The sequence below is a fragment of the Bactrocera dorsalis genome, chromosome 2, assembly GCF_023373825.1.
Source record: "Bactrocera dorsalis isolate Fly_Bdor chromosome 2, ASM2337382v1, whole genome shotgun sequence".
Classification (NCBI taxonomy): Eukaryota; Metazoa; Arthropoda; class Insecta; order Diptera; family Tephritidae; genus Bactrocera; species Bactrocera dorsalis.
Genome location: NC_064304.1, coordinates 72,225,699 through 72,249,032, shown reverse-complemented (window position 1 = coordinate 72,249,032; position 23,334 = coordinate 72,225,699). Strand labels below are relative to the sequence as shown.

Below are 23,334 nucleotides of genomic sequence, written 5' to 3'. Positions count from 1 at the left end.
TGGTCACCCTGGACGCTCTTCGTCTTCGACACGTTCAAGGCCGGCTTGGAACTCACTATACCACTTGTAAACATTTTTTTCACACATATGTAGCTTCATCACCAAAGGCTTTCTGCACCATCCTCAACGATCCGCAGCAGAAAATTGATTCCGTAAACAAAATTTAATGCAAATTCTTTGCTCAACAAATTTCGACATCGCAAAAAACGAAAAATTCACTTTTAGCAGCTCGCAAAAGGACACGTATCTCAAAGACTAATGAATATTTTAACATGAAATTTTACATTAATGTGACTGACAGTACCATAAACCTAAAAAAAAATAACTCTCCAAATCCTTCGACGCGCGCAGTTTAAATTCCTTATTTTTTGGGCACAGTAAATCTCCGAAAAATTGTTCAGATCGGATTACTATAGCATATATCTTCCATACAAACTGGACACATAGTTACTAAAAGAAATGCACCTGTGAAGGGTATACTATATTAGCTTCGGTGCAGCCGAAGTTAGCGTTTTTTCTTGTTTTCATTCACAATAGCTCTGATTTAAAAAAAAAATAATAATTGGCAATAACGATAAAGTTCATTCTGACAGGTGAATATGTAAACAAACCAAAATTACAAAATTTTACGTTTTGTTTAAGTTAGAATTTAATTTAATAATATTAAGTTAAAATTAATGCAAATATGACCTTTTTATATTTTTTTTGTATTAATATCAGGAAAAGAACGAAATAAATATTTATATGTTATAGTAATTTAATATCCCGTTACAAATTGAAGAATTCAAACAAGCCTTTTTAACATTTTGAAACAAATTGAATATCACCTCACTGTTCCCGCCCGCATTACCAACACACTTCGACTATTAATGATAACATGACGTGTATCCATTTCTCAGTAAATGTGATAAGATGTCGACTCTATAAGTCAATTAAGTACCTTTGACATTTTTGGATAAAAGCAGCCGGTGACTAGAATGCACTTCTAAAAATACTTCACTGTCATCAAATGATTAATCAATTTTGAAAATACATGTTTCGTTTATAATATGTCACCGGTTTTTAGTTTACAAAAATAATGAAAATTATTATCAACAACCGTAGTATTTTTCGGAAGTTTAAAAATTTACGCTGATGTTTTTGGTGGAACAAAAAAACAGAGTTTTTTTAAGTAACCTAAAAGTGGTTTGAAAGAATAGTAGGAGAGATGTTCTATTTCATCATACGGACAAAAAATTTGTATGATATCAGTAACGCTTAAACTTCCTTTTTTGAATTTCAACGAAAATTTTGGGCATATTTTCATCAAGTAATACATTTTAAACTTTAAAATTTTTTATATATAACATAACACTTGCATCCACTGTTTGTGAATTTCGATAGTAATGATTTTTATTACTCTTATTTAAGGAACATGCAGAAATAATGATGCAACAAGTAGCAACTATTGGGTCTAATATTAATAACCAATTTTCAAAGCCACCCGAAGTTATATCACATTTATCACTCACCTTAAGAAGAGATTTTCCGGTTCGAGCCCATTTGGTAAGCCAAATTATTTACATTTTGCGCACAATGATTTTAGAATTTACAAGTTTTATAGAAATAATGTTTAAAAGCCTAGAACTATTTCCACATTCAAAATTTTTAAAACCACTTTGGGCTGGTGGTGTGGATTCACAGAAAGGGTTCTTTCTTACGTGGTGTTTATGCTGGTTCCAAGATAGACGAAATTATTTACAACTTAAAAGTTATAATTGTCAACAGTGGCGTGTTAGCCTAGTAGCGAATGCGATGACTGTTTGTTTGATGGAAGGAGATATTTCGTCTTGTCCCATGTTCACAAAGAGCCTCATACGTTTCGCTTGTTTATCCAGTCTGGAAGCCAATGGTATCAAAGTCGTCGGAACACGCCAGCATCTGTACACTCCTACCTTCTCTACTTAGCTCTGTAGCTCGCATTTTTTCCAGAAATAGATTGAAGAAGTCACAGCCGAAGAAGCTCTTTCGTTCCTGACGGAGCTTTAGGTGTTACTCAACGTCAGTTTACACAGTCTTATTAGTTTTGCGGACTGAAAAAGTGTTTCCTCCATAACTTCAGTATGCTCAAAACATCAGTCATACAAGCGCATGCTCCGGTTTTGAAAACTTCCGTTCCGTCCAGCTTCTCATGGTCTTCATACAGGCTTTGTCCGGAAAGTAATAGTACTGATTTTCTTTCACCGCCACTGTACGTCGTTCGTTAGAGCGGAGATACGCGATGAAATTCTGTGTGAAACTCGATGTCGAGATGTCGTTGATGAATACCGTGTTGGGAAACCTGCGACTTCGACAAACATCAACAATGTGACTTGTGTGCGCACAGTTTTGAACTCAGACCGTCGTTTACTTGGCCAGATGTTAAATTTATCAAAATCTGTGGTTCAGGACATTGTGACGGAGCACTTGAACATGTGCGAACATGTGCAAGGCGTGCGCGAAGATGGTCCCAAAAGTGCTCACTGACGACCATAAATTGCGGCGAGTGGAAGTGTAACAAGAAAATTTGAACATATGTGAAAGTGACCTCCAATTTCCGAATAACGTAATCATTGGTGACGACTCATGAATCGTTGAGTATGCCGATGAAAGACATGCATTTTGAAACGACTGAAGGGATCCAAGTAGCATGCATCTCGACTCTCAAAGCTATTCCGGAGAATGCCTTCCGTAACGCCTTCAATGCTTGGAAATCGAACTGGCAACACTGAATAGACGCGAAATGAGCCTATTTTCAAAGATTTTAAAGAATTGTAATGATGGATTCAATACATTACAAATTATAGAGGAAGCACTACTTCAGCCTGCTGAATGGCAGTGATCGTACAAAGTCAGGAGAAGGCGAACCCGATTTCTCAATCGATGACGATGGAGCAGACGCTCCAATGCTCGACCATGAAGAAGTTCGAATAGCAATTACCAGATATTCACCATGCGCCAAATATTGGAAAATATCCGTGAAAGGAGAATCGACACACACCACCTCTTCAAAGCCAGCCTCTTTCAAAGCTGCTTTCGACAGCACGAAAAGGAGCTGCCTTTATGCCGCGATGTCTGAATTTGGTATCCCCGCAAAACTAATACGGCTGTGTAGGCTGACGTTGAGCAATACTGAAAGCTCCGTCAGAATCTTATCCTTCCCGATACGAGCCGTTCGATACCAAACGAGGTTTCAGACAAGACGACTCCCTATCGTGCGACTTCTTCAACCTGCTGCTGGAGAATATAATTCGAGCTAAGTTCTACAGCTACGAGCTACTTCGAGCAGGTACCACCTTTAATAAGAGCGTACAGCTGATGATATTGATATCATCGGCTTCAACACCAGCGCCGTTAGTTCTGCTTTCTCCAGACTGGACAAGGAAGTAAAACAGTGAACGAGGGCAAGAGGATATATCTTCTGTCATCAAACGAACAGTCGTTGCATTCGCGACTCGGCTCTCACTTCACTGTTGACAACGTTTAGTGTGTTTAACGTGGGATCCTGCTGCTGACAGCTTAATTCCACGGTGCTTTCTATTGCAAGAAGCACGTAGATCAATACAATGCGTTGATCAGCGCCCTGAAAATTGGGTGAGCATTTTCAGTACCAATTGGCAGTGTAGCATGGACACACTAACAACCTTGGTAGGGTTCGAGGCCCATCTAAAACCTCTGCCGTACTTTCGGTCCGGCACCTGGTTGCAATGCAACTCCACATTCAAATTGACAGAGTCAATTCTTCCCGCGATGTGGGTTTTAACCACAACCACCACGAATCTCCACAAAGGGCCAAACCCAATGAGCAGATTGGAGTTACCTCCAAGGGCTAACTGCTCCCCGTGGTACCAGTTTAAAGTCTTTGGTATGACCTTGTAACCGAAGCTACGACCAGTTGAGTTTCCGCACAACTCTGGACTGGTTGCTAGAATCTTAGTCCCCTCTTACGACAGGCATGTCTTACCACGGGTATATTCGGTTTCCCCCCGAACCAAGGGGGTCGCCCCTACATCCCTGTTGACAGTCATAACTTCGAAGTTTTATATAATTTCGTCTATCCTGAAACCACTGTAAACACTACCAACAATGTCAACATGGAAATCCAACGCAGGATAACTCTTGCCAACACGTGCTAATTCGGACTGAGTAGACAACTGAGAAGTAAAGTCCTCTCTCGACGAACAAAAACCAAACTCTTTTAGTCACTCATAACTGCTCCGTTCTCCTCCGTCCTGCTATATGGTGCAGAGGATTTGACGATAACAACAACTGATGAGTCGACATTGCGAGTTTTCGAGAGAAAAGTTCTGCGAATGATTTATGGTCCCTTTGCGCGTTGGCCACGTCTAATATTGCATTCGATAGAACGATGCACTATTCGAGATATATGACGATATTGACATAGTTCAGCGAATTAAAAGACAGCGGCTACACTGGCTAGGTCATGTTGTCCAAATGGACGAAAACACTCCAGCTCTGAAAGTATTCGACGCAGTACCCGCCGGGGGAAGCAAAGGAAGAGGACAGCCTCCACACCGTTGGAAGGGTCATGTGGAAAAAGGCCTGGCTTCGCTTGGAATATCCAATTGCCGCCACGCAGCGAAAAGAAGAAACGGCTGGCGCGCTGTTGTTAACTCAGCTATATTCGCGTAAGCGGTGTCTACGCCAATAAAGAAGACGAAGAAGGTTCAACACATTTTTTTAAATCGACTCGGTGCTATTACTTTCCGGACAAACCTGGGACAAAAAAATTCAAAATCTTCGGAATAGCATGAGTGAGTAAAAGTTTTTTTTGTAGATTATTATAGGTGAATTTTTCGCCGTTTTGCTACTTTTAGCGTGGAGAACACTTGCAAAATTTCAATTGTTTATCAATAAATTATATAAAATATTATTATTTAAACAAATTGACCTTGAAAAAATATCTATAACACAGCACGATCATTTTTTTTTTAAGTCGCAAAATTTCATCCATTTATCTCCAGTAGATTATGAGAAAATAATTTTACAACTTTATCGTGCTCTAAACTTCAACCTACAACAACATTAACCAAAAAAATTTGACGAAATATTTATATCACGGTGATTTAGCGAAATTTTCAGGTAACACTTGACGTGGTTTGACCCATTGCGATACCTGTTCCGATTTTAATTTTACTACAAGTAAATGCATTTGTCGCTTAACATCAAACCGGATGAAAAGATGAACTTAAAAGTTATAATTGTCAACAGTGGCGTGTTAGCCTAGTAGCGAATGCGATGACTGTTTGTTTGATGGAAGGAGATATTTCGTCTTGTCCCATGTTCACAAAGAGCCTCATACGTTTCGCTTGTTTATCCAGTCTGGAAGCCAATGGCATCAAAGTCGTCGGAACACGCCAGCATCTGTACACTCCTACCTTCTCTACTTAGCTCTGTAGCTCGCATTTTTTCCAGAAATAAATTGAAGAAGTCACAGCCGAAGAAGCTCTTTCGTTCCTGACGAAGCTTTATCCAATAGCTAGTCAAATTACCCTTTTTGAAAAGACAGTTCTTTGTTGGCATGCCACGTAATACCGAGATTTAGCATGACTGGTCTGAGGATGGTTTCCATGGCCAGCTTCCTTTACATGTGTAATGTTTCTCCAGACTCGTATCACATTTATCCAATTCTGTTTGTTGCATTATATTGTATGCGTCTAAACCGAAATTGTAAATTAGATAGCTTCCTCTAATAATTGGTATCATCATTTCTTCATTATGTTGAAACGGAATTGGAATTACTCTATATAATGTTGACGTCTCACGTGCGAATAATGGAAGGGTTGTTTTGATCACTACCTTATTATTCATTATGGTTCCTTTTCCTCTCATAAGATTATAAACATTTTTTAGTATTTCACTTGTTTGGGCTCCTAAAAGTGTCAACTTTGGTGATAGCTCATTTTTAATTTTGTAAAGGGTGATTTTTTAAGAGCTTGATAACTTTTTTAAAAAAAAAAACGCATAAAATTTGCAAAATCTCATCGGTTCTTTATTTGAAACGTTAGATTGGTTCATGACATTTACTTTTTGAAGATAATTTCATTTAAATGTTGACCGCGGCTGCGTCTTAGGTGGTCCATTCGGAAAGTCCAATTTTGGGCAACTTTTTCGAGCATTTCGGCCGGAATAGCCCGAATTTCTTGGGAAATGTTGTCTTCCAAAGCTGGAATAGTTGCTGGCTTATTTCTGTAGACTTTAGACTTGACGTAGCCCCACAAAAAATAGTCTAAAGGCGTTAAATCGCATGATCTTGGTGGCCAACTTACGGGTCCATTTCTTGAGATGAATTGTTGTCCGAAGTTTTCCCTCAAAATGGCCATAGAATCGCGAGCTGTGTGGCATGTAGCGCCATCTTGTTGAAACCACATGTCAACCAAGTTCAGTTCTTCCATTTTTGGCAACAAAAAGTTTGTTAGCATCGAACGATAGCGATCGCCATTCACCGTAACGTTGCGTCCAACAGCATCTTTGAAAAAATACGGTCCAATGATTCCACCAGCGTACAAACCACACCAAACAGTGCATTTTTCGGGATGCATGGGCAGTTCTTGAACGGCTTCTGGTTGCTCTTCACCCCAAATGCGGCAATTTTGCTTATTTACGTAGCCATTCAACCAGAAATGAGCCTCATCGCTGAACAAAACACGCGCGCGAAACATATTTCGAACCGAACACTGATTTTGGTAATAAAATTCAATGATTTGCAAGCGTTGCTCGTTAGTAAGTCTATTCATGATGAAATGTCAAAGCATACTGAGCATCTTTCTCTTTGACACCATGTCTGAAATCCCACGTGATCTGTCAAATACTAATGCATGAAAATCCTAACCTCAAAAAAATCACCCGTTATATTTCTTCGCGCATTTGAGATGGTCGTAAAAGTTGTGGATTTAGATGTCCATGGTTAATGTAAATTAACAGATTGATGATTGACGATTGTATATTTTCACATTCTGTCAACCTCATACTGAGTTGTGTTACCATCATTTGATAAATTAATGCCATCCTTTCGGCGTTGAGATTTTTTATTAATTCTGAGTAGAATAAATTCAATTGTCCATTCATCTTTACGAAAGTTTCTCGCACTTCTTCTTGCGATTTCTTCATAATGTTCAACGATGAATCAATGACAGACGTTTGCTTCTGAATCAATTGTTTTAAATTCTTCTCGTTGTCTAATAAATTAGTTAGGTCTTTCTCTAACTCCTTTCGATCATCTGCATCCATCGTTCCAAAGAGAATGTGATGAATAGTTCCTACAAATTCAAAAGGTGCTCGACGTGTCCTTTTTGGTTGTAGTAAGAGGTCATTATTCATCTCTAACGCCTTGAACCGTTTTTCTAGTGCTAAATTCATTATTTCACAGCTTGATTCGAAGTTGGTGAGGAGATGACACTGTTTTTTCAGTCCCCCGATGTAATCAGCTATTCCTTTTATTTGGTTAAAATAAGGTCCCATGTTGTAATACACCACCAAATTCCACGTAGACATCTCTATATCGATTATACCAATTTTTTCGAGATATATTGCGCTTTTGTTTGGTATCTCATTGATTTGAATATCACCACTAGTCATTGTTGCTATTGCTGTTTGCATCAATAAAAACATGCAAGTTACTATTGAAATTATGAGGACTTGCCGGCGGAATAAAGTGCCACTTAATGCCTTCTTTTTCCATTATTGGTGCAATAACTCTGTTATTGGTAACAGCTAGTTTTAAATCTTTGTCCAAAGATTTTGCTGCTCCAACAAAGTTTGTACCATTATCTGAATATATATTGGTACTTTTTCCCCTTCTTGGAAAGAAACGCCGCAACGCAGCTAAAAAAGCTTCCGTGGATAAATCGCTTACGGCTTCAAGATGAATTGCTTTTGTCGTCATGCATACAAAGACAGATATATATCTGTTGTATGATTTTTGGCCTCTACCTTTTGAGCAGCGTATTTGAAGCGGTCCTGCATAATCCACTCCGACATTATTAAATGGATGGTTGGGTATAACTCGATATGGTGGTAAATTTCCCAATAGTTTTGTCATCACTTCTTGGTTATATCGAGCACAACGTACACACTTCCTTACATACTGTTTTAGTTGACTCCTTATACGAATGATCCAGTATTCATTTCTGATGTGTGTTCTCATCAATTCAATGCCACCATGTAATGTTGTTTTGTGTGCTTCCTGGATGATTAACTTTGATAAATCACAATTTGTCAGTATGATTGGATGTTTAGTTTATGTTGATAATTTGTTTTTTCTATCCAACACCTTGCCGTTTCTTAATTGTCGTATTTCATCATAAAAATCAAAATTTTGTTGTATTTTAATTACTTTCTTCTTTGCCAATTGCAGCTAGTCTACTGTTAAATAATCTGTTGTTATCGTTCTTCTTCGAAGTTTATTTGTGAATCGCATCACGTATGCCATCACTCTAATTAGTTTTCCAAGGTCTGAAAATTTTTGTAGTATTGAGAAAAAGCCTTTCTCTTCCGCTATTGTAGTTGTAGTAACTATTTTTTCTTCTACTCTTTTCGTCCAATGATCTGTATTTAATTGAAGCCATGATGGTCCTTGCCACCATAAACTGTGTTGTAGTAATTTTTCAGGTGATGTCCCTCTTGATGCAATATCTGCTGGATTTTCACTTGATTTCACGTACCTCCATTCAGCTTCCGGAATCATCTCATTGATATCGTTTACTCTGGTGCGTACAAACTTCTCTTTGTTGTTTTTGTTTTGAATCCATGCCAATGTAACCATCGAATCACTCCATGCATAAATTTTGCACTGTAAATTCAATATATTCTTGACTCTTTTTAATATATTAGCCAATAGATGTGCACCGCAAAGTTCCAATTTGGGTATTGTTTTCCTATTTTTAATAGGGTTTACCTTGCTTTTGGCAAGTAACAGTGTTACTTGTTGCCCCACTTTTGCATAAATTACTGCTGCATATGCTTTGTCAGATGCGTCTCCAAACGCATGCAATTCCAATATAGTGTTATTATTTGTACCGATCCAGCGTGGAATAATTATTTTAATTGCAGCTTGATGGGGTAAGTAATATTTACCTTGACCCATCTTTTCAACTTCCTTCATATGTCCCATCTTTTGATATTCCCGCATGAACTTTGTGTAGTCGTCTTTTAGATCTTTTCTTGCTTCAAATTTCCTTTCCATACTCATCAACCGTGCGACTGCTGTCTTCCTAGATTCTCCAAGCTCTTTCTCCTTTTTAAACTGAATGGCTACTATAAATCTGCCATCTGTTGAATCACATGTTGTCGTTTGAATGTAATTTTGTTCACATATGATATCTTCTGGAGTAGGCTCCTCTTCATCCTTTTCTATTTCCCAGAATCTTTCTAAATCATCCAGTTTAAAGGTTGTCATGGCTGCTACTATTTCATTGCTTCTGGATCTTTCAATATTACCAGACACAATCCAACCCAGCATTGTGGCTTGTCCTAGTAATCCATCAGCTTTAATTATACCTTTTTTCATTATTTTTGGGTACAAATCAGCTCCAATTACTACATAAATGCGGCTTGGTTTGTTGAAATTTGGATCCGCTAGTAGTTTATTCTTCCATATATACGCCTTCTTTTCAAATTTTTTTATTGGAAGTGCTTTATGTAGTTTAGACAACACCAGAGCTTCGGTTTCTGCTAGAAACTTGCTATTAAATCTGGGTTTTATTTTGAGTCGTACTTTATGCCGTGAAACTTCCACGCATTCTGCTGAGACGCCGCTTTTTTCGGTGGTTACCTTTATTTTCGGTAACCCTAACATCTGAACTCCTTCCTCAGAAATTAGAGTTTTCTGAGAACCACTATCAATTAAAGCTCTTAATTTCAACTCTCCTTTTGGCGTTATCACTTTTATTATTGCTGTTGCTAAAAATGTGTCTTCTCCTTTCTGTTTAGCCATATTTGATGATATTTTTTGACTTGGTTTGTCTTCATGTAGTAAGGTATTGTGTGATTTGTCGCATACCATACATTTCCAAGTCCTGAAACAACTTTTCGTTGTGTGTTGTCCTAAGCATCTAAAGCATAATTGATTTTTGCGCACTACTTCTAATCGCCGTTCGACATTTAATTTTTGGAATTTATCGCATCGAAGTATGTCATGCCCTTGCATTTGGCAACTTTTACAACTTTGACGAAAACTTATCTTTCCTAATGATTTATTTGTTTCGGTTGCGGAATTTTAAAATTTGTTTTGTTGTTGTGAGTTTACTCCTCGAGATAAATATCTTTGTGACTCTTGCATAGAATTCTGAGTACTATACTGATGCTCCAAAAATGAAATTACTTCCGACAAATTTTGTATATCATTCGGTTTACGAACGGTATTTTCGTATTCTCGAAGTATTTGTTTCGAAAACTTTCTTAACACTAGCTGTGCTAAAACATCCTCTAGTGATCCTTTATTCCTTATTATACTGATGCATTCATTTGTTACATCTAAAAATTTTTTCATTTTATATGCTGACTCATACGTCAGTTGTGGTATTTCTACCAGCCTCTCGATATTGTCGTTAAATTGTTTGCGTGTGTTATCATATCTACGTGTCAGTAATTCACAAGCAGTGTTGTAATTTGCACCTGATCCCGTTATCAGGTGACTAACCATTAATCTAGCATCTCCTTGAAGACAAGATTTCAAATAGCTCATCTTTTTGGAGTCACTAATGTCCTTATTATTATGGACATACTCCTCGAAGAGCTCCTTAAATGGTTGCCATTCTCGGAATTCGCCTGAGAATTTTGGCAATTCTATTTTTGGTAATTCCAATTTTTCCGTCTTTTCCATTTTTTTTAAGTCGATTTGCTTTTGTTTTTTTAATAACCGCAAAGTATCGCTGACTTCATAGGAAAGATCTTCAAATTCGTAAATATAAGATGGCTTGTTGTACTTTATTGACATTTCGTCGATATCTTTCTCCATGCAGCTCCATAAATTCTTGAGACGGTTTTCGAAAAATTCGATGTCAGTTCCGTTTCTCGAATTTATATTTATATTTAATTGTAGATCGAATTCTTTCCGATCTTCTTTCAATTGCCTGCTCTATACAATCTACCATTTTATCTGTTGGGCTTATTGCCCTTGCTCCTATCTCCATCTCTTGGGTTGCGCGTTCCATTTTGAGCTGCTCATCATTTTTTTTTCTTTTATGTGCGGCTTCGCATTTCTGCCGCAATTTTTCATATACATTGTTGGCAAAGTAATCATGATTCGTTGCTACTTTCCCTGCTAAGTTTACATGGTTGCTGTGGAATTCGGTCCATAGTACCTCAATATCTTCTAATTCATTTTGATCGCAACGTGCTGAAATTTCACTTTGCAGCACTTGTTGGCGTTTCAACATGTCCGCAGTGTTTGACATTTTTAATTAATATTTTATTTATTAACCTGTTCTTTTTCTTCAAAAAAAATCGTTGGAGGTAATTGTTTTGGTCGCCCGGTTGACCTTGCTGTGCCTCGATTCACAGCCGCTGAATATTTTTTTTTTTGAATAACAGTTTTTAACACAGCGTTTAGTTTCGTACTAAAACGGCTTATGTCATTATATAAATACGCGGGAATATGAACCCGTCTTACAATTTCTTTTCAATGCTTTATATATTTTTTTTATTTTGCCTGTATTTTTATAAATAGCAGGGCTTTTTTTAACTTGGCTGAGCTCTTTTTTTTTAGACTCGAAGGACCAAATGTTTGAAATTATATTCAAACTGTTTGATTTGTAAGATCAAACTTGTTAAACTCAACAAAGATTTTTGTCTACCTTACCGCTGGTGGGGGGATTTCAAAAAAGTCTTTAGTCGAGCTGAGGATATTTCATTCTAATTTTATTATTAAATTTGTAAACCTTATATACTATTTTAGAAGTCTAACTTATCTAATTAAATATATACATATATATTTACAGCACACCACATGGGGTTGTTTTTAACTATACAATACAATACATGTGTGTATGTGTGTGCTGTCATACAAGTATAATTTATATTGCTTGGTTTGGGTTGTTTTCAAGTGTACATGTGCATTTGTAATCAATTGGCCAAACCTAAGTAAATATGTTTAGTATGTATTTCTTGAGTGCATGCGTATCACTTATTAATGCATACGTGCCTCATATGTATATGTTTGTATGCTGCATATCAATGCATATATTTTATGTGTTTATTTACGTATGTTCAATATATTTGAACATAGATATCTATTAGTAGTGGACTGTATGATTACAATAGCTAGATTATTTCTTATCTTATTTAACATTGAAATATATGTATAAAAGATTTAAATATAATATTGTTGTCCGTGCTTTGGCAGCAACGAACATGTTCAATTTTGAACAAATATAACGGTATCTCCAAGCAATGAATTTCAAACAAAAATGTTTACTCACTTTTGACGCGTAAAATATGACATGTTTTAGTTTAACTGTAATTAGAAAATCACACCGTTTATTTGTTGTTGTTTTTTTGGTCTTGTTCTTTTAGTATTGAATAAACCTTTATGCTTGTATAATTAGAATTGACGTGTTTTTCGATTTGAGCTTGTAATTATACGAAAACCAAACTTTCCATAGGTGTTGACTCACTTTTGACGCTCACAGTATGTATGTATATTGTTGTGATAAATTTAATTTCTATTAGTAAGAAATATAATACAAAAATATTTATTAGTACTCGTATATTATGTAAAAATCAAATGAAACTATTAAATATGCAAGTCCAAATTGACTATAAATACTATGCATGCATTCATACAAAATTATACTCATTATGAACTATTTTTATTCTTTAAAAATCGTTGGAGGTAATTGTTTTGGTCGCCTGATTGACCTTGCTGTGCCTCGATTCACAGCCGCTGAATATTTTTTTAACAATAGTATTTGCACAGCGTTTAGTTTCGTACTAAAACGGCTTACGTGATCATATAAATATGTGGGAATATAAACCCGTCTTACAATTTCTTATTCATTTGCCTATATATTCATATATAATAGGACTTTTACATATTTTGCCTGTATTTTATTGATACAGGTCTTACTTGCCTGTATTTTCCTTATACAGGTATTTTTCCTTGGCTGAGACCACTTTTCTTAGGCTCTTTAATCTTGCCTTATTTTTCTTCTTACAGGACTTTCTCTTGCCTGTATTTTCCTTATACAGGTCTTTTCTTTGGCTGAGCCAACTATCCGGCTCGAAGGACCAAAAATGTTTGAATTATAAAATCAAACTGTTTGATTTGTAAGATCTTACGTTCAAAACTCAACAAAGATTTTTCCTTTCTTAGCTCTGGTGGGGGGAAATGAAACAGTCTTTCGTCGAGTGAGAAATCTTTCATTCTGATTTTATTGTTAAAATTGTGAACCTTATATACTATTTTAGAGTTTTTACTTATCTAATTAAACATATGTATGTATATTTACGCACACTACATGGGGCTGTTTTTAACTGTACAATACAATACATGTGTGTGTGTGTGATGTCATATAATTTATGTTGTATGGTTTGGGCCGTTTCAAGTGCACAAGTGCATTTGTAATCAATTGCTCAAATCTAAGTAAATAATATTATGTTTATTTACTTACATTTCTTAAGTGCATGCGTATTGCATATAAATGTATACGTGCCTCATATACAGTATCCGACAAAACTATGTATACCCCAGCACATTTTATATTGTTCTTTGAATATTTTTTTCAAAAGTTCAACAATTAAAAAAATTGTACATACGGTAAGTGCACACTGTAAGTTGACAAATAATAACGGTATGATATTTACCGTTGGCTTTTATTTTGCTTGCAGAATGTGCACTTGTTGATGATCAGTTGAACTTTGCAGGCGACGAAATTATGTATACCGTGGCAATATTTGTGCGTAGCGCTTCTTTGCATGCGTATTGCATATAAATGTATACGTGCCTGTATGTATGTGTGTTTATGCTTTTGTTTATATATTTGCTTTGTACTGCCTCAGCATTGGCGAAGATAAGCTTGTTCAATATATTTGATCATATTGCTGAGGGAAAAAGTAGTTATTCAATTTTAGTGGACTGTTTGTGTTTTTAAAATAGTGAGAATTACTCAGTTTCATATCTTATCTAATATCTTGAATATTCTTAAGTATAATGTATTGACTACCAAATAATACACAGTATAGTTTCAGTATTTTCAAATATTCAATGTATCAGTATTGTGTAATATAATATATAATAGCGTATGTATTCACTGCGCACTCGATGACTCTACTATATTAACTGCGCACTCGATGACCCTCGTTATTACTCTACTCGCTCCTCGCTCGTTTTCCATTCGCATCGGTGGTGCTGCCAGTTGTCATCACTCACTAGGGTTGCCACATCCCTCCTATTTTTTTTTAGCTTCAACTTAATCCCTTCTTGCTGAGCTGATGGTTGGTCGCCGGTGAACACGTTTGTAGGTGGTGATGTGACCTTATCCGCTGACTCAGGACGTAGTGACCCTTGTGACGTTCCTGTCTCCTTCGCGCCTGAATTTCTGGATAGTGTTGAATGTTGTTCAATTGGTGGATGTAACAATGTTCCTAGTGCTTTCTCTGACTCACTGGCTGGTTGTTGGTTAGCGGAGGGAATTTTCTTAACATGGCTGATGTTCCTCCGCAGCACCTTACCATCGCCTGAAAGCTGTACCTCATCGCCTTGCCTTTTAACCACATCGTATTCGGTTGCATTGAAATTTGGTGTTAACTTGTGCGGGAATATAACGTTTTTCAAAAGCCTAATATCCCCAACTCCTATGTCCGAGCTTTTCGCCCTTCTGGCTGCATCAGCCTTCTCTTTCCCCCTATGTTTATTTATGCAGTCCAAATCTCTTGCCGACGAATCACCGATTTCTTGTGTTAGATCACGTATGTCTGGGATCTTGTCACGAATAGTCCGATTGAACATTAATTCCGTTGGTGTAGCCCCGGTTGTGCTGTGAGGTGTCACATTGTACATCATTAAGTATTTCTGTATCTCTGACTTATTTCAAACGCTTTACTAGTGATAGATTTATATTCTCGTCCTCTCCGTTAGCTTGAGGCCAGTACGGCGGTGTTGTGACTAGCTCGATGTTATTCTCTCTACAGAATTCTTTAAACTCATTGCTCACATATTGCCTCCCATTGTCAGTACGCAAGGATTTAGGTAACCCTAGTCTAGAGAAGATGTCTTTCATTGATTTTATAACAGCTTCGGAACTTATTTTCCTTAAGAACACAACCTCTTGATAGCGCGAGAAATAGTCGATCAATACGAGTACATATTCGCCATTGGGAAGAGGACCTAATAAATCCGTTGCCACACATTGCCATGGTCCGTCGGGGAATCTGTGTCTTTGCATTGGGGTTGGATTGTTTGGTAGTGATACCAGCAAGCAGTCTCGGCAATTTTTTACAAAACGTTCGACCTCTCTGTCAATCAGGGGCCACCAAACCTTTGCTCTTAGTCGTCTTTTCATCGCCGACTCCCCTGGGTGCCCTTCGTGTGCGAGTTCCAGTACTCTTTGCCGTAGAGATTCGGGAATCACAATGCGTCTCCCACGCAGGAGTATATTGCCTAGCACCGAAAGTTCTAGTCGGAACGGATAATATATATTGGATGTTCCCGAAATCCACGAGTTGTTACTTATGTGAGTGATTGCATCAGATATATGATCATCCCCTGTACTTTTTTTATCAATGACGGTTACTGTAAGAGTTGCTGGCACGGAACTACACACGATTTGGAAAACATTATCTTCACAGTTGCTGTCGAATATGTCACTACTTGAAAAATTGACTAGTCTCGATAAGGGGTCCGCTATGTTTTCCCTTCCAGCACGATAAATTACTTTAAATTTGAAAGCTTGCAGTCGTAGAAGCCAACGTTCAATTCTGTCAGGTGGCTTGGATGTCGGTTTAAAAATAGCTTCAAGGGGTTTGTGGTCTGTGACCAATTCGAATTGTAATCCTGCTAAATAATAATAAAATTTCTCTACTGCCCACACTAAAGCCAAGCTTTCTTTCTCTGTTTGCGAATATCTTTTTTCAACGTCTGAGAGATTTTTGCTAGCGTATGTGATTATCTTCGGATCCCCACCGCTGTCGAATTGAATTAAGACTGCTCCTAAGGCTATTGGGCTGGCATCAGCTATTACGCGCGTTCTGTTCTTTGGATCGAAGAATGCTAAGTTGGGTATTTTCGCTAGATAAGTTTTTAGTTTTTTAAATGCGTGTTCTTGATTGTGACTCCATATGAAAGTGCTACTTGATTTTAGGAGACTCCTCAAAGGCTCAGTAATATCAGCTAATTTTGGTATAAATTTCCCTATGTACGTAACTAGGCCTAGGAAACTTCTTACCTCGTCTTTGGTCTATGGAGCTCGAAATTCCCCGATTAATTTTACTTTCTCTGGATCGGCAGTGAACCCCTGTTCCGATAACATGTGCCCCAGAAACTTTAGCTCCTTCACTTTCCAGGCGCATTTACCTGTGTTTAGTACGACACCATTCGCATTAAATATTCGCATAACGTCCCTTACTGCTTCGTCATGTTCTTGTTCCGAGCTTCCGAATATGATGACATCGTCGATATAATTGAGAACGTTCTTGCAAGGTGATAACAACTCTTCCATTATGCGTTGGAAAATCTCGGGTGCCGAATTTACCCCGAACATTAACCTTTTGTACCGGAATAGCCCTTTGTGTGTGATAAACGTCGTTATTTCTCGGCTGGCCTCATCGAGTTTGATTTGATGGTATGCGTTTTTTAAATCCAGCCTCGAGAAAAATTTTGCATGTCTTAGTTTTGTCATGAAGGAGTCGAAGGTGGGTAAAGGGTAGTTTTCACGTAGTATGGCCTCATTTGCGCGCCTCATATCAATGCATAGCCTCACGTCCCCATTAGGTTTAAATACTATGACCACCGGCGATATCCACGAGCTTGGCCCTGAAACTCGCTCGATTATGTCTTGGTGTAATGCTTCATCAATCTTTTCCGCCACTTTCGTCTCTAATGCAATCGGAATGCGTCTTATTGGTTGCTGGACTGGCCGGATACTACAATCTATTGCTAAACTAACTTTAATGTTTTTAATTTTTGGAAATGGCTCTTTATCTTCAATTCGATGGACATTTAACCCTACTCTCAAAACATTAAGTTTTACTGCTGAGTCCCGCCCTAAGAGTGTTTTACTTCCCTTTTCAATAACATAAAAGGTAGCAATCAGTTCTGTATGAGCTGTAGCGATTGGCGCGTCAAATACCTGCAACACTTTCAAAAGCTTATCCGCGGCATACGCTTTGAATTGATTTGGAGAGTGGGACCGGATGTTCCACACTACGGCCTGTCCTTTTCGTAACTCCGACCAATCTCCTCCACTTATTAAATTAAATCGAGACCCAGAATCTATTACCATGTCAATCGTTCGGCCACCAACAGAGCATCTAATCCTCTCATATCATCATCAATTTTAAAACAGTCGAACTCCCGCATTTCTTCAGATCTCATCTCACCCTCATCATTTATGCAGCGCACTCTAGATGCTGCCATGCGCCGCCGTTTGAGGTTATCATAACTACCACTTCCGTGCTCACGTTTGACCCTTTTTGTTTTACACCTCACTGCAAAATGACCCTGTAGCATACATTTATTGCATTTAGCATTCTTAGCCGGGCAGTTAAAGTCATTACTCGTATGCCCTTTACGTCCGCATCTATCGCATTCAGAAGTATCAAACTTAGTTTTGTTATCGATTTTGTTTACGTTTAGTGGCACTACGTCCGAAACCATTGTTGTCGTTTGGCTTTCTATTGATTCGTGTATCTGACACATTTCAACCACCTGCGTTAAATCATGTTCTTTTTCCAGGAGTCGTTTTTTCAAATCTATTGGTGCCCACACATCGATGAGTTTATCTTTTATATTCGTTTCTATAACTTCTTTCTCGGTCTTACCGAATTGACATTTAGCAGCTTGACCTCTTAGTTTTAAAATGAATTTATTTAGGGTTTCCCCTTCCATTGGTTTCAGGGACCTAAATAGATGTCGTTCGAACGTCGAGTTCCTCTTTGAAGAGAAATGTTGTGTCAATTTACCCACGAGCACCTCATATGGATCTACACCTTCTTTTCCTTCTACCAGCGCGTCTGGGATATTTTACGCGACTTCTTGTAATTGAGCGCCGCCAAGGTGTAGCAGTTTACTTCTTTTCTTAGACGCAGTGGTAATGTCTTCTGCTTCTAAGTACAGCGTAAACGATCGAAGCCATTTTTCCCATTCTGCTCGGATTATCGACTTGTCCATCACGTCGCATAGAAATGGTGCCACACTGGGATTCATCATTTTCTTAGTATAATTATGCCTTTATGTTTTGTATGTATATGCAATTTAATGCCAAATTTTGTCTCTTCTCAAATTTCTTCACCTTGCAATTTAATGCCTATGCAATTTAACGCCGAATTTTCTCTTTATTATTTAGATTCTCTTCAACTGGCAATTTAATGCCTATGCAATTTAATGCCTATACAATTCAATGCCGAATTTTCTCAAATTTCTTTAACTTGCAACTTAATGCTTATGTGACTGAATGCCGAGTTTTCTCTTCTTTAAGTTTTCTTCGCGCACTCGCACTTGCGCAGGCAAAATTCACTCTCACACACTACCTGTTGCTTTTTTGACTCGCTGAATTGCGCAGTTATTTGCAAAAAAAAAAATTTCTCTCCACCCTTTCCGATTCGTTTATTTTTTCTTTTTGTTATCCCATCCTCGTCGCCACTGCATTGACTACCAAATAATACACAGTATAGTTTCAGTATTTTCATATATTCAATGTATCAGTATTGTGTAATATAATATATAATAGCGTATGTGTTCACTGCGCACTCGATGACCCTCGTTATTACTCTACTCGCTCCTCGCTCGTTTTCCATTCGCATCGGTGGTGCTGCCAGTTGTCATCACTCACTAGGGTTGCCACATATAATAAAACTAAATATATTTAGGCGTACTGAATGTCCTTTGGTATCAAGGTACATGCTCATTTTTGAACAATGACAATGTCGTCCGCATAGCCTTGGCAGCGTATGTCCTTGCAAGTTCGCAGATCCTGAAAATCATTTCCAACTAGGCTTCAGCAAATGGTACAAATGCCATTTCTTTTTTTTGGATGCTATCTGAGTCTATATTGGTTTCAGCGACACTCTTTTTGAGAACCGCACCGCAACCCACCTTGTGATGGGTAGATTTACCTGCCTCCTTTTCATTTCTCGGGTAACAAGTTTTGTCAAATTTCCCCGTTTATAAAAGCATGCTCAATGTCGGTGACCACATTGAACCGAGTCCTTGGTGCAGTAGATTTTGTCCTAGGAAAGTTTTTTAGGTTATATGCCTGAGCAAGGCTGTTCATCATCAGTTTTAATAGGTATGTCAGAATAATCTGTTCTCCCTTCTGGAGTAAAGCTCGAAAAATCTCGTCTGAATTTGGCGCTTAAGTCATGTTAAACGTGGTTGGGGTTATTTGTCTCACGGAGACCGATACAGGGAAGTGCGCGATCAACAAAGCTTTCGTCCATGCCATTCGACTGCCTAATTCGCAGCTTTATCACTACATCTTCTTTGGCTTACGTCTTTTATATCCTTGGAGTCCCTTACATGATACTTTGGTTTGTCCAAATCTTTTTTATTACGAATGGCTTATGAGTGATATTTGGGGATACTGTTTCAAATTCAATTAATATCTATAGTAATCTTGGCTCGATTGTGCTCTATTTACGATATCTCTTCTGTAAAAGAATTCTCAAATATTTTATTATATGCCGACGACGTAAAGCTATTTGAATCATATACTTCAACTAATGAAAGGCGTCTGCTACAAACAGACTTAAACAATTTGGTTGTTTGATGTGATAGAAATGATTTGCTATAGAATCTCAAACGATGTAATATTATGAGCTTTATCCGTAGATCTGGTCACCCCTCTGCTTATGTAATGAAGGGCTAAGGACTAGAGTAAGTTTTTAACTTTGTTCATTTAGACCCTAAGTTTAATTTTAGTTTGAATATTGATACCATGGTCTAGAAAGCTAAAGGTGGTCTCAGGTTGTTAAACGTTAGTCTAAAGAATGTTACTAAAATAGTTTTTTATAATTTTCGTAAATCCTATATTGGAATATGGCTCTGTCGTATGGAAAGCTGGTTACCAAAATCGTTCTGACAAGTAATAATCTGTTCAAAAATAATTTTTTTCGCCTTGGGGCATTTCCGATGGCATTCTAGATTAATTCTACCTCTAAACACTAGTCGTTTAAAACTTATAAATCTTACTACACTAATTTGCGTAGAGAAATGCTTGGTATTATATTCGTAGCAAAAATACTGAATGGAACAGTTTGCAGTTCTATAGTCTAATTTTAATATACCGGTTCACTTTTCGAATAAGTTTACATCCTTTTTGCTAAATTTTGAACTAAACGAACCATTACGCTTCATTTATCATGATCTTATTTCTTGGATGTTTATTGTGACCTTAAAATGGCAAAAACGCACGAAAATTTCCAATTAGAGAAGATTATTAAAATTAAATAATTGGTAGGTTTTCAATAAGGTATTTAGCAACGTCAGCCGGATGTTCGAAAATACCGATAATAGTTACATGGGTACTAGGTCAAGTCTTTGTCCAATTGTAATATTTTAGGCACAAATATATTAGGCACACGTTCTGTAATTTTCATTGAGATAACTCAAATATTGGCCGATATATCCAGCATAAAGTCACCTGGCTGTTCGAAAATTTTTATAATAAGTATATGGGGACTCAGGGGAGTATTGATCCGATTCAACCCATTTTTGATACCTACAATTACTATTATCAGGACAGACTTCTCGCTGAATTTCAATTGCATATCTCCCGCATTGAACGATATTTTCGATCAAAAGGCAACTACAGATAATGTGGTCCACATATACTTTAAGGGGTCAGTAGGGTAATCTTTTTCAAATTTTTTTTTTTGCATTTTCTGTTCCCTTATACCCTAAGAATTAATGTAGAAACCCACTTTAACATTCGAAGGTTTTGAAAAAGGCCCAAAAATAATAATACCGCTCGACGTTCGGAGCGCTCAGAACGCGTTTTTCTCGTTATGTTACGTTAATTACGCCCACTTTATCTAAATTTTTTGCTTACAGGTGCCGAGCAAATCCCCCGTAGCAAATTACAATTTTATATTTTAATTTAGTAGTTAGTTATAAGTTTTCCGTTAATGGGGATGTGTGGGCGTGGCAGTAGTGCGATTACGCACATTTACGAACTCTTAATATTTTTTTGTACTAAGATACCCGCATTTGGAGGATGGAGTCATGTGTAGAAGTTTACGCAAGTGAGGAAAGTTCTCTGATCGCCATTCACTTGGGAGTGGCCAGAAACGATTCCTTTACATTAGGCTCAAGCAGCTCACGACTTCCGGTCTTTGACCAAGTATCCTCTGGGCAGGACTAGAACATCCGTTTGAAGGCAAGCTAAAGTGAGAAAGCAAAACCTCCTTTACATAGGGTTGTGCGCTGGGTTTTGGACCCACCACTTAAAAAACACCCTAATAAAAAACAAAAAGCTTCGGATGAGAAACCCCCTTTTGATGACGACCATGGCAAACGAATTAAGGACTATGATTTGAGGACATGCATGCAGGTGCCGCTGCCAAGCTGGTTGATGTCCTCGTTAGAGTGAAGGCTGACATCACCGCTGTCCAAGAAATGCGATGGACGGGACAAGGACTGAGACAAGTAGGTCCATGTGGCATTTACTACAGTGACCAGGAGAAGGCGAAACTGATTCCCCAATCGATGACGATGGAGCAGACGTTCCATTGCCCGACCATGAAGAAGTTCGAATAGCAATTACCCGTCTGAAGAACAACAAAGCAGCAAGGGCGGATGGATTACCGGCCGAGCTATTCAAACACGGCGGCGGATGAGGAGCATGCATAACGTTCTTTGCAAAATATGGTCGGACGAAAGCATGCCCAACGATAAGAATTTAAGTGTGCTCTGCCCAAACCACAAAAAGGGAGACCTCACAATCTGCGCCAAATACCGTGGGATATGCCTCCTTAACATCGCGTATAAGGTTCTATAGAGCGCATTGTGCGAAAGATTAAATCCCACCGTCAACAAACAGATTAGACCTTATCAGTGTGGCTTTAGACTTGGAAAATCAACAACCGACCAGATATTCACCATGCGCTAAATTTTGGAACAAGCAAGCGAAGCAAATGGGTCTGGCAATGAGCGAGGACAAGACGAAATATCTCCTGTCATCAACCAAACAGTCGTTGCACTCGCAGCTTAGCACTCACGTCACTGTTGACAGTCATAACTTTGAAGTTGTAGATATTTTCGTATATGTGGGAACCAGTGTAAACACCACCAAAAATGTCAGCTTGGAAATCCAATGCAGGATAACTCTGCCAACAGGTGCTACTTCGGACTGTGTAAGCAATTAAGAAGTAAAGTCTTCTCTCGACGAACAAAAACCAAACTCTATAGGTCACTCATAATTCCCGTCCTGCTATATGGTGCAAAGGCTTGGACGATGACAACAGCTGATAAGTTGACGTTGCGAGTTTTCGAGAGAAAAGTTCTGCAATAAATTTATGATTATTTGCGCGTTGGATACGGGGAATATCGCATTCGATGGAACGATGAAATATATGACGGCATTGACATAGTTCAGCGAATTAAAAGACAGCGGCTACGCTGGCTAGATCATATTGTTCGAATGGACGAAAACACTCCAGCTCTGAAAGTATTCGACGCTGTACCCACCGGGGGGAAGCAGAGGAAGAGGAAGACCACCACTCCATTGGAAGGACCAAGTGGAGAAGGACCTGGCTACGGTTGGAATATCCAATTGGCGCCAAGTAGCGAAAAGAAGAAACGACTGGCGCGCTATTGTTAACTCGGCTATAATTGCGTAATCGGTGCTTACGCTAATTAAGAAAAAGATACCTGCATACCAAATTTCATCAAGATATCTCAATTTTTACTAAAGTTACAGCTTGCACGGACGGACCGACAGAAAGTAGGTCACACAGATTTAAACTTTTCTCGTCATCTTGTTCATTTATATTTATATAACCCTATAGCTATTTCGCTTAGTTTTAGGTGATACGTACAACCGTACAACAAAACTACAATGCTCTGTGGAAACAGGTTGAAAGAGTATACAAAATACAGACCATCACATATTAAAATTACCGAAGCGTGCTGTCAAAATCACG

At 38.0% G+C, this 23,334-nt stretch overlaps 2 protein-coding genes across 9 annotated transcripts in view; both read left to right on the top strand.

Annotated features, from left to right (window-relative positions):
- Positions 1-23,334, top strand: part of LOC125776627 (uncharacterized) — a 518,523-nt gene that overhangs the window by 291,162 nt on the left and 204,027 nt on the right. The gene's annotated exons all lie outside the window — the stretch shown is intronic.
- Positions 1-23,334, top strand: part of LOC115066219 (hemicentin-2-like) — a 469,188-nt gene that overhangs the window by 379,228 nt on the left and 66,626 nt on the right. For 3 of the 8 annotated variants that reach the window (XR_007421874.1, XR_007421873.1, XR_007421872.1), the window contains exons 15-16: positions 1,411-1,545; positions 1,604-4,793. The exons of 1 other annotated variant lie outside the window; for it this stretch is intronic. Coding sequence is in view for 3 of the 7 variants with exons in the window: in XM_049449923.1 (XP_049305880.1) it covers positions 1,411-1,545 (135 nt within the window). In the remaining 4 variants the exon portion in view is untranslated. Of the gene's footprint in view, positions 1-1,410; positions 1,546-1,603; positions 4,794-23,334 lie in introns of those variants that run through there. 4 more of the 8 variants (XR_007421871.1, XM_049449923.1, XM_049449922.1 and 1 more) reach the window with 2 other exon arrangements.